At 39.2% G+C, this 17,851-nt stretch overlaps 1 protein-coding gene across 1 annotated transcript in view; it reads left to right on the top strand.

Moving 5' to 3' along the window:
- The window catches only part of SLC13A1 (solute carrier family 13 member 1), a 79,264-nt gene that overhangs the window by 12,869 nt on the left and 48,544 nt on the right, over positions 1-17,851 (top strand). The window contains exon 6 of the mRNA XM_088831803.1: positions 6,569-6,726. Within this exon, the coding sequence (XP_088687929.1) occupies positions 6,569-6,726 (158 nt within the window). The remainder of the gene's footprint in view (positions 1-6,568; positions 6,727-17,851) is intronic.

Below are 17,851 nucleotides of genomic sequence, written 5' to 3'. Positions count from 1 at the left end.
ACTGATTCCTTTGGATAAAAAACATGAATAACAGGAAACTTCTTTACAGCAACCCTGGAAACTCACAGGCAATCAGGGGAGAATGCCTTTAAAAATCTAAGTAACATTGTTTTCAACCTAGAAATCAATACCCAGTCGAACTATCAGTGAAGGAAGAGGGTAGACTTAAGTCTAGATAGCTCCTTGCCGGTCTAGAGGAAGAAAATGACTAGATGTAGGACAGACAGGAAAGCCCTGGAAGAGATGTCTCTGAGACAATGGAACTGGTAGAATATTGTGGTAGATTAAATATCTGCCTGCAATGCTGGAGACCTGGGTTCAATCCCTGGGTTGGGAAGATCCCCTGGAGAAGGGAAGGGCTACCCACTTCAATATTCTGGCCTAGAGAATTCCATGGACTGTATAGTCCATGGGGTCACAAAGAGTCAGACACGACTGAGTGACTGTCACTTCACTTTGTTGTAGATTAGGTGTTGTATCATTTTCTTTTTCAGAGAAAACATTTAAATAACCAGGGAATATTTTGGGCTGATTTAGTGGTATCCACTTAGAAAACTAATCAAGTAAGCAGGGGACACAAAACAGGAAAAGTAATATATATCTGATTTCTCAGTTTTTAGTAAATCTCTAGACAACATTCTGAATGCTGAACTCTGCTCTAAGCAAAATTATATGATAGCCATAATGGGAGGGTGATGGAGAATTGAGAAGTCTTAAGTGGTTCAGTGGAGGAAGCTGTGAAAGAAAGCTTAATTCTCATCATGTAACATAGTGGAATTTTAATTGCAATAATTCAACTGAGAAATTAAGAAATGGTATCACAGGAATAGTATTAAAGTGCAAAAAATGTTCAAAAAGAGCTGGAAGATTTTAAACTTTCACAAGCAGAAAATGATTAGCAGGAACTAATATTTTGTGCAATTAGCCTTGCATAAACATTTAAATATAAATATAACCCATAATGTTTTCATACCACACTCATCCATTTGAATTATTTTGTACAGAGTAGTGGAGACTGGTATAGTCCATAGTGATTCCCTTGTGCATTATTGTAATAGCACCTGTTACTGCTAACTGCTAAGTCACTTCAGTCGTGTCCGACTCTGTGTGACCCCATAGACGGCAGCCCACCAGGCTCCCACGTCCCTGGGATTCTCCAGGCAAGAACACTGGAGTGGGTTGCCATTTCCTCCTCCAATGTGTGAAAGTGAAAAGTGAAAGTGAAGTCGCTCAGTCATGTCTGACTCGTAGCGACGCCATGGACTGCAGCCCACCAGGCTCCTCCGTCCATGGGATTTTCTAGGCAAGAGTACTGGAGTGGCTTGCCATAATAGCACCTGGGGTCGGTGTATAACATGCCCCTGGAATCCACCATCACTGCCACCAGGTGGCAATAGTGAGTTACATCTTTACCTGCAGGATTTCTGTTCTGAAATGTCCCTGGAGTACTACCCATTTCGCAGTGTCAGGATTCTGAATTTGGTCATGTCCTGGACAAAATGTTTTCAGTTACTTGAAAGAAGTTGTAGAAGACATACTCACAAGGTCGTCTTAGATGTCATATATTGTGGGAACTACAAATGTATGATGACAGAATTGGGATTGAATAAAAATACACTAGGTTGCCGTTGCTGTTGTGAAAGCAATACGAAAAGTAATTAGAGGTAAAGTTTTGGGTATAGGTTAAAAAACTCACATAAATAAAAAGGCAAGATGACACAAGGGAAATCACTGAAAGGAAACTCAGATACACAGAAATCTGCTTCATTTCTGCTGTGACCATCATGTCACATTGAGACTTATTTTGTTCTTCGGAAAATGTAGGTCTTTGTACCAGATTATCTCTAAATATCTGTACTCTATGATTCTTTTATATATTGAAAAATTCTTTTATTATTGTGGAAGATACAAAAAGTATCAAGAAAGTAGCAGGCACTCTCATATCTTGATATACTTCATGTCAGCCTAATTTCTTGGCACATGTGTATATGTGGATAAAATTTTTATTTTTAAAAAATTAGATCATTCTATACATTTAATTTCATGTACATCTGTCATCAAGAAACATAAAGTAAGCTCTTTCCCGCTCACAAGATATCCTTGTCTCTGTTCTTCGTCACGAGCGTAAGAGGTTTCCTCTGCCCACCTCATCCCTGAATGTCTCCAGCTTCACCTCCTAGATGCTTTGTTTCTCCCTTCTTTGCTTTGGATTTTTTTCCTCTCCCAGTTTTGAAGAAAAGATACCTCCCACACACACAAATTCCTGCTCCACTCATAGATAAATGTAGTGATTAGTTCAGATAAATCTGCAAACATGTACTCTCAGGGTCTGAATCTTACTGTCTACCCCGAGTGACTTATTCCAAAATCATTTTAAGATTAGGGTCAAATACTCTAAAATTAGGGTTGAACACTCTTGAAACTACTGTCTTGAGCAGATCAATTTGCTAAGGACTCTCCTACTCCTTTTTAGAGTTTCTGTACCAATCACTGTCTTAATTAGTGGCTCATCTCAGACTTTCCTAAGAGCTCTGTTTTCCTGCCCATTGCTGTCTGCTACTGTCTCTCTGGTCCTCAATCTTTGCACCTTACTACAGTATCATCTTTTCAAGCTTTTCCTCCCACCTTCAATCTTTCAGGCATCAGGATCTTTTCCAGTGAGTCAGTTCTTCGTGTCAGGTGGCCAAAAGTGTTGGAGTTTCAGCTTCAGCATCAGTCAGTCCAATGAATATTCAGGACTGATTTCCTTTAGGATGGACTGGTTGGATCTCCTTGCAGTCCAAGGGACTCTCAAGAGTCTTCTCCAACACCACAGTTCAAAAGCATCAATTCTTTGGCACTCAGCTTTCTTTATAGTTCAAATCTCACATCCATACATGACTACTGGAAAAACCATACCTATGACTAGACAGACCTTTGTTGGCAAAGTAATATCTCTGCTCTTTAACATGCTGTCTAGGTTGGTCATAGCTTTTTTTCCAAGGAGCAAGTATCTTTTAATTTCAAGGCTGCAATCACCATCTGCAGTGATTTTGGAGCCCCAAAACATAAAGTCTGTCACTGTTTCCATTGTTTTCCCCATCTATTTGCCATGAAGTGATGGGACCGGATGCCATGATCTTAGTTTTCTGAATGTTAAGTTTTAAGCCAACTTATTCACTCTCCTCTTTCACTTTCATCAAGAGGTTCTTTAGTTCTTCTTCGCTTTCTGCCATAAGTGTGCTGTCATCTGCATATCTGAGGTTATTGATATTTCTCCTGGCAATTCTAGCTTTTGTTTTGTCCAGCCCAGCATTTTTCATGATGTACTCTGCATATAAGTTAAATAAGCAGGGTGACAATATACAGCCTTGACGTACTCCTTTCCCGATTTGGAACCAGTCTGTTTTTTCATGTCCAGTTCTAACTGCTGCTTCATACAGATTTCTGCATACAGATTTCTCAGGAGGCAGGTCAGGTGGTCTGGTATTCCCATCTCTTTAAGAATTTTCCACAGTTTGATGTGATCACACTGTCAAAGGCTTTGGCATAATCAATGAAGCAGAAGTGGATGTTTTTCTGGTATTCTCTTGCTTTTTCAGTGATTCAAGGGATATTGGCAATTTGATCTCTGGTTCCTCTTACAATAACCCAAATCAGAGATAATGATGACTTAGAGGAAGTGATAGTGGAGATGGGAAAAACCAACAAGAGTCCAGACATTTTTCAGTAGATACGATTGATAGAATTTAGTGGGATGAGAATGAGGAGAATTTTAAGGACCAGCAGTGTAGTATAGTGGCTGAGAGTGTTGCGGCTATGAGCCCTGCATGGTCTCCAAACTGAAGTCTGAATTTCCAGGTTCTGTGACCGTAAGCAAGCCACCAGCCTCTCTGTGCTCCACATCTTCATATGGAAAGTCGGATAATGGCAGTATTGCTCTCATTATGTTGTAAGAAAAATGTGAATTAAAGCATTTATTTGATTTTAACTTAAAGCAGTGTTTTTATTTACTCAGCGCACTCTGTTTGCCTTCTGTAGATGATCCTAAAGAACAGGATTTGAAGAAGGAAAGAATGAATTCAGTTTTGAATATTTGGGGACTGGAGTTTAATCTGAGTCATTCAAATTATGTTGGACAGTCTGTTGGATTCATAGGTAAAAGGAGAAGCCTGGCTGAAAATAAGTTAGGTGGTGTGATTTTCTCTTTCATTAAACCAGTGAAATGTATGAAAACCCCTAAGGAGAAATATTACTGTGAGACGAGACAAGCAAGTACCTGTGACAGGGTTTCAGGAAACTCCAGGGTTTTTTTGTTTGTTTGTTTTTGGCTATGCTGGGTCTTTGTTGCTGCAAGGGTCTTTCTCTAGTTGCAGCCAGTGGGGGTTCCTCTTCATTGCGTTGCACAGGATTCCTATTGCAGTGGCTTCTTCTATCACAGAGCACAGGCTCGAGGGCACCGAGCTTCAGTAGTTGCAGCACATGGGCTCCATAGCTGTGGTTCCCAGGCTCTACAGCACAGGCTCAGTAGTTGTGTCCAGTGGACTGAGTTGCCCCATGGCATGTGGGATCCTCCTGGATCAGGGAACAAACTCTAGTCTCCTCCATTGGTGGGCAGATTCCTTACCACTGAGCTACCAGGGAAGCCCAGGGAACTCCCATTTTAAGGACGGATCAAGGAGAATAAACAGGCAAGGGAGACAGAGGATCAGGCAGAGATGAAGAAGAAAAACCAGAAGACTGAAATATCACAGAGCCCAAAGAAGAGTTCTCCAGAGAGAAGGAGTCATCAACTCTTTTAGGTGCTGCTGAGAGGTCTCCAGGGGCTTTCTAGGTGGCACTAGTAGTAAAGAAACCACCTGCCAATGCAGGAAACGTAAGAGACACAGGTTTGATCCCTGGGACTGGAAGATTCCCTGGAGAAGAAAATGGCTACCTATTCCAGTATTCTTGCCTGGAGAATCCCATGGACGGGGAGACTTCGTGGGCTACAGTCCACGGTGTCACAAAGAGTCAGACATGACTGAAGTGACTTAGCGTGAATGCACAGAAGTCTACAAACCCGATGCTGAACAGTAACTACTGAGTTTAGTAATATGGAGGCTATAAAAAGTCATAGCAAGTGCACGTTGGGTTGACTGAAGAGAAAGAAGCCAGATTAGAAAGGTTAAAGAAATGGAGTAAGTGAATACAGGCAATTCTTTTGTGTAGTTTGACAGTGAAAATGGACTTTTGTAATTAAATAGAGGATTCTTCACTCAAGCTAATGAAATGAGGTTGCTTTTTTTTTTTGCTAAACATGACTGAAAAACTCTTGTCTAAATGAAGTGACCCAAAAAGTTATAGATTCTATTCCAGATTTCATTCTAGGGATAGCAACAATCAGACCAAGAGAGGGTGGTAAATGGGCCACAGGTGAGAGAAGGAATGAAGCTGCTTTTGCCTTTCACCTTAAGAAGTTCTATCCTTAAAAAACAATTAGAAATAGTGATTTTTTTTCAGATAGAGCCACTGGAAGATGTGGTGTTGTCCAGGAATTAGAGATTCCTGGAAATTAGATTTTGAGGGGCATTCATAAAGATGGTCCAGTTATCCAGATGCTTGACAGGATTTGCAGGATGGAGGAGTGTTGCTGAGCCAGATGGGAATATCATCTTAATTGATTGCAGTGGGTGATCTTGGAGATCAGAACATCCTATTCAAAAGAATGGGCAGAGAAAGAGACAGCCGAATGACATGAGCTTAAAGAAAAATTGACTTATTCTCATGTCAGTAGAGAATTAATGTTCTGGAAGAGGGTGGGGAACGAGGAGGATACTGACTCCATCTCTCAATGCTGAAGTATAAGGGGCTGAAAACATTCAATTTTAGAAGCAGTGGTATCCTCTGGAGAGGGTCAGTTAAAGTGCCAAAGTAGCGAAACACTCCAAAAAGTGATTTAGAAATTCAGTGACCATGTAACACCAGTCCAGAGGGAAAACCCTGGAAAGATTTGGGAGCACTGGTGAGAAGGGAGGAAAGTAGGGAAGAGCTGGCTCAGGAATAAGAAAGAAGGATGAGTGAATGAAACTATATAAAGGTATTTCAGTGGTTACGTATTTTTTATTGTTAACATTTCTGTTGATGGAAAGATAAATGCTGCATTATTGGGCTGCTCTGACAAGATACCATAGACTAGGTGACTTAAACAATAGGAATTTGTTTCTCCCAGTTTAGAACCTGAAAATCCAAAATCAAGAAGCCAGCAGGATTAGTGTCTGATGAGAGCTGTCTCCTTAGGTTGCAGACAGCTGCTTTCTCTCTGTGGTCTCACATGGCAGAAAGAAAGAGAGAGAAATCAAGCTCTCTGGTGCCTCCTCTTGTAAGAACTTGAATCCCATCATGTCAAGGCCCCACCATCATGATCTCCTCTAACCCCATTACTTTCCAAAGTCCCAGTCTCCAAATACCATCATACTGGGGGTGAGGGCTTCAACATATGAATTTGGGGGTGGGACGGACATAAATATTCAGTCCATAACAAATGCTATGACTGCTTCTTATGACCACAAATAGAGCTCTTCTCATGGTACATTTTATTGTTGAACAGAGTTCAGGCACAAATCCTGGCAACAAATATCGAACAAAGAAGGACCACATGATGTGTAAACTTATGTGCTTGTGCATTGCTTATTCTTCTACCATCGGTGGACTGACAACAATCACTGGTACCTCCACCAATTTGATCTTCGCTGAGCATTTCAATACGTAAGTAAAATGATTGGGTTGATGATTTGATAAATGGACAGCATAAAAATTATAAGAATTATTCTTACCTGTTTCAGAGAATCTAGAGAGAGAGAGAGCTATATTGAGTTAATCCTCCTTCATTCCCCATCAGGACTGCTATAGGTCTAGAAACCTCCCTTCTGCTCCTTCCCATAGAGTTAGATATGTAGGGCATAGTGAATTAACAGGTGTCTGTAGATTCCTGGGTCAGATTGGATAAAATAACTCCGGGGTAATCACTCTCACCAAACACGTGCGTGGGTTCTCAGTTGCTCAGTTATGTCCACCTCACGACCTCATGGCCTATAGCCCAGCAGGCTCCTCTCTCTATTGGATTTTTCAGGCAAGAATACGGAGTGGGTTGCCATTTCCTCCTCCAGGGGATCTTCCCAACCCAGGGATTGAGCCCACCTCTCCTGTGTCTCCAAACACAGAAGACACTTTTTATTATAAATAAGGTAGTTACCTAAAGTGAAAGGGATTGTTTACATGGGACAATTTATGTAGGGTTTGTCAACTGACATTTAAACTTAAATGATGAGTAGTAAGCAGAGTTGCTCATTACAAAAGATTTGGTGTCGGGATTGAAAAATATTTGAAGAATTGAGCAATTATAAAAAATAGCAGTAATAAAGTATTCTAAGGACAGAATCTGAATATGAGTGGTGTGATGCTACTTCAGTGCAGAAAATTGGGAATCTTGGACACAGGACACTTGAGTTAAAAATTCCAATTTTCAGTCACAATAATAAGTAGTTCTTCTAAGACTTAATTTTCTCATATCTAAAATAGTCACAGTTCATATGAATATTGTAAGAATTAAATGTAAAAATACTTGGTACTATGTAAAAATTATTGAAACAATAGTTTGAAAGTCCACAGTGTTTTGTGAGAGCTCAATCTGATTCTATACCCAAGGTATAATTTCAAGGACTAAGGAAAGATAATAGTCAGTTTCTGGAAGGTGGGCAGTGTTGAGGATGTCCTGGAACAAGATTTAAGTTCTTTTCATAGAAAAATTCAGGGGAAACCACACTCTAGGAAGGAGAGTCACAAACTCTGGGAACTTTCTGAATTATTTGCAAGATGTTCCAAGAAATTCAAGATTCAAAAAATGTCACCCTCCATTCTGGAAAGAATGAAAACTTATGTACAAAAAACAACCCTAACAGAGCAGTTTAGGGACAATGTACCACAGACCACCGTGTGCATTTACTGTTTCTATGAGTATACATTCATCATATGTATTCCAATGGCTGACTTAGAAAAAAACCTTAGAAAGACATTTGGTTTATAAGTGAGAGACTTCTGAAATTCCCAGTGCCAGAAAGGATTTATTCAATGCATCTCCTAATTCAAGGGAGGAAACTTAATTAATCCCTTTCTGAAAGCTAGACTTCTAGTTTTCTCATGAATCCCCCAAAGAAAGAGATTCTACATCTCAGCCCTCTCTGTAAATCTTTTTCTAAAATTTAGATCAAGTTTTTATTTTTATTTTTTTATTTCATTGGTATTAGAGAACTGCTGGTTTCCACCATTCCTGTGAAACTATTTGATATTGTCAAAATAACCATACTGAGTTGGCCCTTCGTCTTTGTGTTCTTACCCCATGCATCAACAAAATTTTTCCTTTTATTTAACTGTTCTCTGGACTCTTTGAATGCATGCATCCATTTTTCAATGACAGATTGAGAGCACTGTAGCACTTGGAGCAAAATGTTTCAGTAACTATTTTCCCTAATTGTCTAATCTTGTAATTCTCCTAATCATGGGAATTTGGCCAAAACATTCTTTTTAGAAAATGCTTAAAATATAATTAGACATTTAGTGATTTTTTTCCTTCAAATTTTCTTTAGCATTAAGAGTTATATGAAAACTGGAAAACTCAAAATATCCCTTCTTGATAGAAAATATTGAAAGAGAAGGGGCAAAACAACCTTATGTATAATTGAGGGCAGATGTATGAGTCTGAATATAAGTTAGTGCTGTGATGTTCATTCAGTGCAGAAAATGGGGAAGCTTGGATACATTCAGGGCACTTGAGTTAAAAATTCTACGAAAGTCACTTACGTTGTGAATTTGAACAATAACAAGTAAATAGCTTTAAAAGTAAATAGTAATTTGTATAATAAAATGTAAATAGTAAATAAACAGACTAAGTATTTAATGAATGTTTTCTTAAATATTGACCCTAAAAATACAACAGCAACCCAAAGCAACATTGGAATGAAATGCATTCAATTTCATTGGAAAAAGTTTCAGAAACTTAAAACTACATGAAATAAAAAAAAGGTTTCTTTTCTATGTTCAGATGTTTGAAGCCAGAGAGAAATAATCCTTTATTTCCAAAGCCACTACAATAATCTCATCTTTTCTCCTGACACTTCCCGCCATCTTTTTGAGCAATACCAATGATCATCTTGTACAAGTTAATTTTGGGTCTTGCCAAACTCTGAAGGGTACATTAGCCTGAGAGTCAATGATTTTCTGCCTTTGACACTTAGAAAAAGGTGCTCTCTTATAAGTAATCTAAGAGAGGAAGCAACTGGATAATACATTTCAAAGCCTTATCTATCTAACTGTTTATCTATTTACTTAAATATAAAATATATTTATGTTTTATGCATGTAATCTTTTGTTTTCTTTTTCATATGGAAAATAAGACCAACAAATTCTGAGAAATCTGAATTTTATCCTGTGCAAATAAAAACAGATCTTCATTCACTCAATCAACAAACATTTGTTGAGAATTGACAATGTGTAAGGCATGGTTTTGAACTCTTTTGAAGAACACAAAGAATAAAACCTACCAGGAAGAAGATTCTATCTCATTGCCTAGGCAAAACATACATATACAGAAACCATTAACAATTTTAAAACAGAATAACTTTTGTTTTTTGACATACAGAGAAGAAGGTAAAGTGACAAATGGCAAGTACTGAACCCTTGCCAGATGAATTGCATATATTATAGTGCACACGAACCCTTATATTCTTGCTGTGGGAGTGGTATACAGTGGTGATTAAAGGCATTGGCTCTGAGCTTCAAATGTCTATATTCAAATACCAGCTCTTGGACAAATAACTTAAAGTCTTTAAGACTGTTACTTTGCCAGAAAAAAATGAGGATAACAATATCTCTCTCTTTCTCTTATAGTTTCAAGTTTTACATAAAATAAATACCACTTAGAATGGTGCCGAACATAAAGCGTGTGCTGTATAAATGTTGACTATTATTAGTAGAGTTGAAAATTTTGATGTTTAGCTTGGCAGTTTGCAGACCAAATGTCAGACCCCAAAGTCTATCTTCCTAAAATATTACCTCCCTAGAAACTTTTGAACATGTGTCTTTAAAGAAGACTCTAGTTGTGTGCAGTACCTCTAATCACTAGAGAAAATTTGACTGTGTAACCTGGCTCAATCTTAAACAAAGTAAACAGGAAACACCATGCTTATAAGAAAATGAATGCAAATAATCCATAAGATCAAAGTAACTAAATTCTGTAATCAGTTTTTCCAGGAAGTAGTAGAATAGCCCGTGCATGTCTTTGCACAGTTGAGAAGAGCAGTGTGCAGATTGATTGGCACTCTAAAAGCCTGGGGACAGGAGACCAACTAGGAGTCTATGACCAACTTGTTGACAAATAATGAGAGGCACAACCAGGTGAGTCATGAAGTGATGGGTGGATTTAGACTCAGGGCGTCGTACAGTCAGAAGCTGGTGAGTAACTAGGCATGAGGATTTATAAGGGTAAGGAAGGGTTAAGGCAACTCTAGGAAGTTTTGACACTAGGGCTGTATGTCAATAGATGGTGATTTCATGAAGTTCTAGAGAAGACTAGGCACATTCATTAGAGAAATAAATAAATTTTATTTTGGGTATAGTGAAGTGGCCTGCTCAGAATCTATCCACAAGATTTTCTGCAGGCATTTACAAATTCAATTTGTTAACTATGCAATTAGTCAATAACTATGCAATTAGTTATAAATTTGGGACTATACATATGTATGTGTGTGCTTAGTTGCTCAGTTGTGTCTGGCTCTTTGTGACACTTTGGACTGTAGCCCTTCAGGCTACTCTGTCCATGGGATTTTTCAGGCAAGAATACTGGAGTGGGTTGCCAATTCCTTCTCCAGGGAAGCTTCCAGACCCAGGGATCAAACCTGCGTCTCCTGTGTCTCCAGCATTGTAGGCAGATTCTTTACCTGCTGAGCCATTAGGGAAGATATATATATATATATATATATACACACATATGTGTATATATATATATATACACACACATAGAAATTAAATTCTTGAGTGTAGCAAGGGAAATGTAGGGAGAAAAAAGGTAAGAGAATTGAAACATGGAAAGATTCTTAGGAAATACTGGTAAAAAGGAAGATGAGAAAAGTTAATCAAGGTAGGTAGAGAACCAGCCTCATGTGGGATTTTGACAGATGGAGGGGAAGACCATTTCCCAAGCAGAGACTGTCAGGAGCACGCAATGTGGTGGAAAGGTCAGGTAAGATGATCGCTGAAAGAGGCTTTTGGGTTTTTCATCAGTGACCTCCAGGAGGGCAGATGCAGGGGAGCAATGGGGACTGGGGCAGAATTCAGACTAAAGAGAGTGAAGAAGTGAGGACATAGTGAGAGAACAAGGCAGCTAGTTTAAATGATTGTTTCAAGTTTAACAAAGAAAAGAAAATAAAAAAAAGAAAGAAAGAAAGAGAGAGAGAAAAGAACAAGCATGGTGTAACCAGAGGCAGAGTGTTCCTTTAGAATAAGGGACGTATTAGTTTGGTTTTACACTCAGGCAAAGGAGACAGTAAAAGCAGCTATGTGAGGTTTGGGGGAAAAAGAGAGAGAGAGAAATTATTAATTGGCTAACAGTCAGGTGGAGGTGGAATGGGATAGAAACAAGAGTAGAAATGTCAGTCTTGGAAAAGAAAGATGTGTGCTCCTGAGTGATAATGAGAGGGGACAAGTGAAGACAGAGATATTTCAGATCACGTATATACACACCCTTGTTTCACAGATGAGGAAACCAAGGCTCCACGAGTTTAAACGATGATCACCAGTCAGTGGAGGCACTGGGAGTTGAAGGTAGACGGCCTGAATCCTGGTACCCTTTTTGCTCTGCAGCCTCATTGCCTCTCCCACCATCTGGGAGGGGGCCATGTTGGCAAAATTTTTAAAAATCAAGTTTGCTGCCAGTGACAAGTAAAGACTGCATTGGTATTTGCATTCAAGTATTGCACTTTCTTTTTATAAAAGGTAAACATGCACACATAGAATTATTTGAAAGAGTTGCAATGCTGAAAACAAGGGTATTTTGACTGAACCATCCCTTTGTTGTTCTGTGTGCTAAGTTGCTCAGTTGTGTCTGACTCTTTGTGATCCCACGGACTGTACCCCTCCAGGCTCTTCTGTCCATGGGATTCTCCAGGCAAGAATACTGGAGTGGGTTGCCATGCCCTCCTCCAGGGCATATTCCCAACCTAGGGATCAAACCCGGGTCTCCCACATTGCAGCAAATTCTTTACCGACTGAGGAACCAGGGAAGCCCTTGTCATCCTAAGTTGATACATAGCTTAGCAGGTGATTTTCAGAACAATACTAATAAGACTGAACCAGTTATCTAACTCAACCACAAGGTGTGAAATTTCTTGCATCCTTAATTTTGAATCTAGTACCTGTGGCACCTAGATTCTGACTCCCTTGTGATTAATTCACCATTAGTTTTTGACTCACCCTTGGAATAAGGCATTATGGAAATATTCTTTGCTTTCTGTACCTACTGTTACAATCTTATGGAGAAGGAAATGGCAACCCACTCCAGTGTTCTTGCCTGGAGAATCCCAGGGAAGGGGGAGCCTGGTGGGCTTCCGTCTATGGGGTCACATAGAGTCGGACACGACTGAAGTGACTTAGCAGCAGCAGCAGCAGTTACAATCTTATAGATTCTTTGGATTTTTATTGGCTCCTCATTAAAGAAATCCTGCTTGCTCGATGTTCTCTACCTGACCCTTCTGCTCCACTGATACACTCTTCCAGTCATCATCCAATCTCCTCCTTTCCTAACACTATTGTTAATAAATATCACCCTGTAATTAACCCACTTCTTCCTACTCTGGTTCTTTAAAGACCTCCAACTCTGCCAGCTTTTCTCTACTTGTGTGGATGCTGTATCATTTGAAACTCTGTTCAGTTACTCCAAAACTTACATTCCATTCCCATCTCTTCTTATCAAAGCTATATTCACATTTCTATAAATTTGTCTTATCTACGCACATCCATAACCACCACACCTGATTGCAAGCTTGTAAAAGGCTTCATGAATTATTGAATTATAATAATTATTGAATTATTATCTTCTTCTTTTAGCCCCCAAGGATCAATGAACATTAGTTAACATGAACTGAACCAAAACAGGAATGAAGTGCTGATTGTTCCTGGGAATCATCTAAGTAACTGAATAATCTTTTGATATTAAAATAAAGTTATTAAGGGAAATATTATTAGGGACAATTATTGCTTTCATAACAGAGGAGTTTTGCTGCATCGATTTCACTTAACAAATACACCAGCTATTAGTTAAACACAAAAAGCCAATCTATCATATTAAGAATAGAAGATTATCACAAGTAAAATTTCACAGCTTGCTGATTATCAAAGTATATTATTCAGCTGTGGGTATCAGCTGTGAAATATCTGGGTATACAAAGCAACTTGGAAGGAAGCTGAATTATCAATGATTAGCACAGTCACTGTTGCTAATTATATGTTAAATAATAATTATTGTTGCTTCACAAACGAAGAAATGTGTTTATAGGTGCTCTAAATTCAAAGCCCACCTCCCTCACCTCTCTGCTTAGCTAATTACAGAAGAAGAAGGTAAACCAGTTACCACTTTCAAAGCTCACCATGATTTTCTCCTGCAGAAAAGTATAATATGTGTTTCTAAGAATCTCTCTGGCAAATAGTGCAGAAGAAATTTGGGTATTGCAAAGTTTAGACTTAGACATTAGTTCAGATTCAACCTTGCCATATATTAGCTTAACTTCTACAAATGTAAGTTTCTTCCATCTGTAAAATGGAGGCAAAACTAGAACTTACAACATTATTATGAAGATTAAATGGCATACTGCATTCGTGGCTCTTAGCAGAGGGCTTGGCAGGTAGGAACTTGTCAATAACCCCAGCCATTGTAATTGTTGCTGCTTCAACTTTTGCTCTTGCTGTTAGAAATCTAAGTCTGGTTCAAGAGTGAAAAGTAATTAACATTTGAAAAGAAACCTCTGGAAGTACATAAATGCAAATCTGAAAAGTGGCTTTGACTCAGAAATAATCAAAATAGTCATAATCAAAAGGACTATAATCAGCGTGAATATCAGCTGATCTTGCCCTTAGTGGCCAATATCTGTTTCAAGGCAATAAATATCCACAATCACACACTTTCTTTTGAGATCAGTGTTGTGTATTTAATTAGCATTATTTGTGATTTTGTACTTGGACTTAAGAACTGCATCTATAGCACTGTCTTCCTAAATTTCAACACTGACACACTCGCATGCTTCAGGTCAAAGCATGTCTCTCCTATGCCAACATTCCTGTGGGGTGCTAAAATGTCCTTAAAACATCAAGTCTGTACTCTAGTTTATCGATATTTTGAAATATATATGGAATTTTCTCTTTTCACCTGGGAGGACATTGAGGACACTGGGCTTCAAAGAAGAGAGGTTGTGTTTTCAACAGTCCTCCTGGGTTTAAATATCCAGCTTGACTGTACACTCTGTGACCTTGAGCAATCCACTTAACCTTCTGAGACTTTGTGTTTTCTGTGTAAAATAAAAATATAATACATGCCTACAGGAATTTTGTTAGAATTAAATGTGCTTAACTCATTCCTGCCCCTCTGCCTGACCTCTAAGACTTAAGGTGCCCCTGGTGTATTTCCTTTTCCACGCATCTCCACTGATTCCTGAAATTGACACACCCATTTCCAAGGTTTCTAAAGCTCCCTGAATGTGGGTAACCATCAATTTCACATCTCTAACTGCTCGCTCCATTCCAGACTCATCTATCTAACTGACTATCCACCACAGCCACCAGGGAAGCTAAAGGGCACCTCACATGAACACCCTCACAGCAGCATTTCAATCCGCCAACCTGCTCTTCCCTCAGATTCATATCGATGAATAGTACCTTTTCCTACATTGTATGCCAAATATTTGTAAAATCCACTGCATTCTCTTCATCTGTGCTGCTACCAATCTAAATGAAGCGAAAATCTACTATCTCCCTGCTCCTCTGCAAATCTACCTTGGTCTTTTAACAGATTTCATGTGTATGTCTCCTACTGCTATGTTACAGATTACCATAAACTTTAGCAACTTAAAACAGCAGGAATATATGACCTCATCATTTCTGTAGGTAAGGCATCTAGGCACGATTTAGCCAGGTCCTTTGTTCAGCTGAAGTCAGGGTGCCAACGGGGTCTGCGATCTCCATAGAAGCTCAGAGTCCTAGTCCAGGGTCATCCAGGTTGTTGATGGAATTCAATTCATTGTGTCTGAATCACTGAGGTGCCCCTTTTATTGCAGTCTGTTGGCATAAGGTCACTCTCAGCAACTAGAGGATACCTCAAGATCCTTGCTAGATGCCCCCCTTCCTTTGGCATCTGGAAGCCAGCAGGAACAACTCTCTTTTAAGGGTTCCCTTGAGTAAGTCAGGCCCTCCCAAGATAATCTCCCTTTTGATTAACTCAGAGTCAGTCCATTGAAGGGAACCTCTGCAAATTCTCTTCACTCTACCCATTAAAGAACTTAGCCTCAGGAATAAAATCTCACCGTCTTTACACGTTCTGTTCACACAGAAGGGGAAAAGAATATATACTAGGTATGTATACTGGGGCAGGATTCTTGGGGGTCATCTTAGAGCTCTGCCTACTACACTTGGCTTCCACTCTTTCTACCATCCATCTTCACAATCCATCTAGCTAACATGTTTTATGAAATTCATAAATTTACATAGACTTTAAATTAGATCATGTCACTAGCTTACTTACTATGTTTCTATTACTCCTAATTGCACTAGTGAAAGTGTTAGTGGCTCAGTTGTGTCTGACTTGTTGCACCCCTATGGACTCCTCTGTCCATGGATTTCTCCAGGCACGAATACTGGAGTGGGTTGTCATTCCCTTCTCCAAGGTATCTTCCTGACCCAGAGATTGAATTTGGACTTCCTGCATTGCAGGCAGATTCTTTACCATCTGAGCCACCAGGGAAGACCAATTGCCTTAGTATTAAAATCCAAATTCCTTCTGATGGCCTACATGGTGTATATGAACTGACCCCTAGTGGCTACTTCTTGGATTTATTTCATGTGACTGTGAACTTAGCTCACCACACACAGTCACAATGGTCTTCTGTCTAATCCTCAAACATCCCAAACTCATTCCTACCCCAGGGCCTTTGCATTTGATATTTCCTCTGTCTGGAATACTATTTCCCAGTTATTTACATGACTGGCTCCTTCTTGCCATTTAAATCTCATCTCAAATTTCATTTTCCTTGGTCATGCTATGTAAAATTTCTTCCTCCACCTAATCTCTTTTTGTCACACTATTCTATTTTCCAATTCATTATATGCTTACCTGTTTTTCTGCCTGTGTTCTTCATTTAATGTAAACTGTGAGAGCCTGAACTGTGTCCATCTAATTCATTGCTATATCCCCAGTAGCTGCAAGAGTACCCAGCACATGGTAGACACAAAACATACTGTCAGGTGAAAGAAAAGGATTACATCAGAATTAAATGTAGTTAGTGTGGTTTATGATAGAAGAAATCTCTATTTGCTTTAGGCAGATACTTGCAGTCCCTTCATTTATGGACTATACATGCATGCATGCTCAGTCGCGCAGTCATGTTCAACTCTTGTTACCCTACAGACTAGAGCCCTCCAGGCTCCTCTGTTCATGGGATTTCCCAGCAAAAATACTGGAGTGGGTTGTCATTTCATCCTCCAGGGGATCTTCCTGACCCAGGAATTGAATCTGCATCTCCTGCATTAGCAGGCAGATTCTTTACCTCTGAGCCACCAGGGAAGCCTGTTATGGAATATGAAGGAAGTGGGAAAAGAAACACCACTGTGAAACTAATCCCTTCTAGGGTGCCACTCATTCCATTTTCATTCAAAATATTTACACCTCATAGTGTTTATTTTCTTACTACTGAACAAAAAAAGGAAGAAAAAAGAAAAAAAAAATCCCAGAGTTTAGTGTTTTTAAACTTTCATTTTTCTAAATGGCTTATCCCTCCAGGCAAAAAGTCTGAAAAGGCCCACTTCCCTCAAATCTCACAGAATTCTCTGTAATGGGTGGGGAGAACAATGCAGCTTGATTTCAAGGTATGAGCTACAGATGGTGAAAAATGAAACTGGGTTTGGGGCAATGTTTTGAGCCTAATCCATGCAGCATTTCTCATTGTCTTTAGGCTGAAGAAAATAACACAGGCCACTGACCTGTAATCCAAGTCTAATAAATTGATGGAAGATAAGCTTAAGCCTTTTCTCACTTATTTTCTAACTGAAAACATTTTTTATTTTTTTAAGCAGACAGTTCTCTATAGAGCCTCATAGAGTTGGTAAAGCATTTGTTTTACATTCATCAATTTTATGTACTCTTTATCATTTTTTGCTTATCATTTTCCACTTTCAAATGGCACAACTGAGCTTCCCAGGTGACTCAGTGGTAAAGAATCCACCTGCCAATACAGGAGACTCAGGAGATGTGGGTTCGATCCCTGGATGAAGAAGATCCCCTAGAGTAGGAAATGGCCACTCACTCTAGTACTCTTGCCTGAGAAATCTCATGGACAGAGAAATCTGGCAGGCCCATGGGGTCACTAAGAGGTGGATATGACTTAGTGACTAAACAACAGTAGTAACAATGGCATAACTATATAAGCTAATCACAGGATCTCTTCAAGGTAGTTAAAATCATCCTCAAGTTGCCAGTGCTAATTCTAGGACCCAGGGAGATCATCTCATAGAAATTGCAGACAACAAGAGAAATCTGCAGTTTTGAAAGCTTAATTTTGTTTTTTTTTAAACAGCCTTT

Source organism: Moschus berezovskii, chromosome 3 (assembly GCF_049115385.1).
Source record: "Moschus berezovskii isolate FMDL1 chromosome 3, NW_MosBer_1.0, whole genome shotgun sequence".
NCBI classification, from domain to species: domain Eukaryota; kingdom Metazoa; phylum Chordata; class Mammalia; order Artiodactyla; family Moschidae; genus Moschus; species Moschus berezovskii.
Note: the sequence above shows the minus strand (reverse complement) of the source record. Positions and strands in the feature narration are given on the sequence as shown.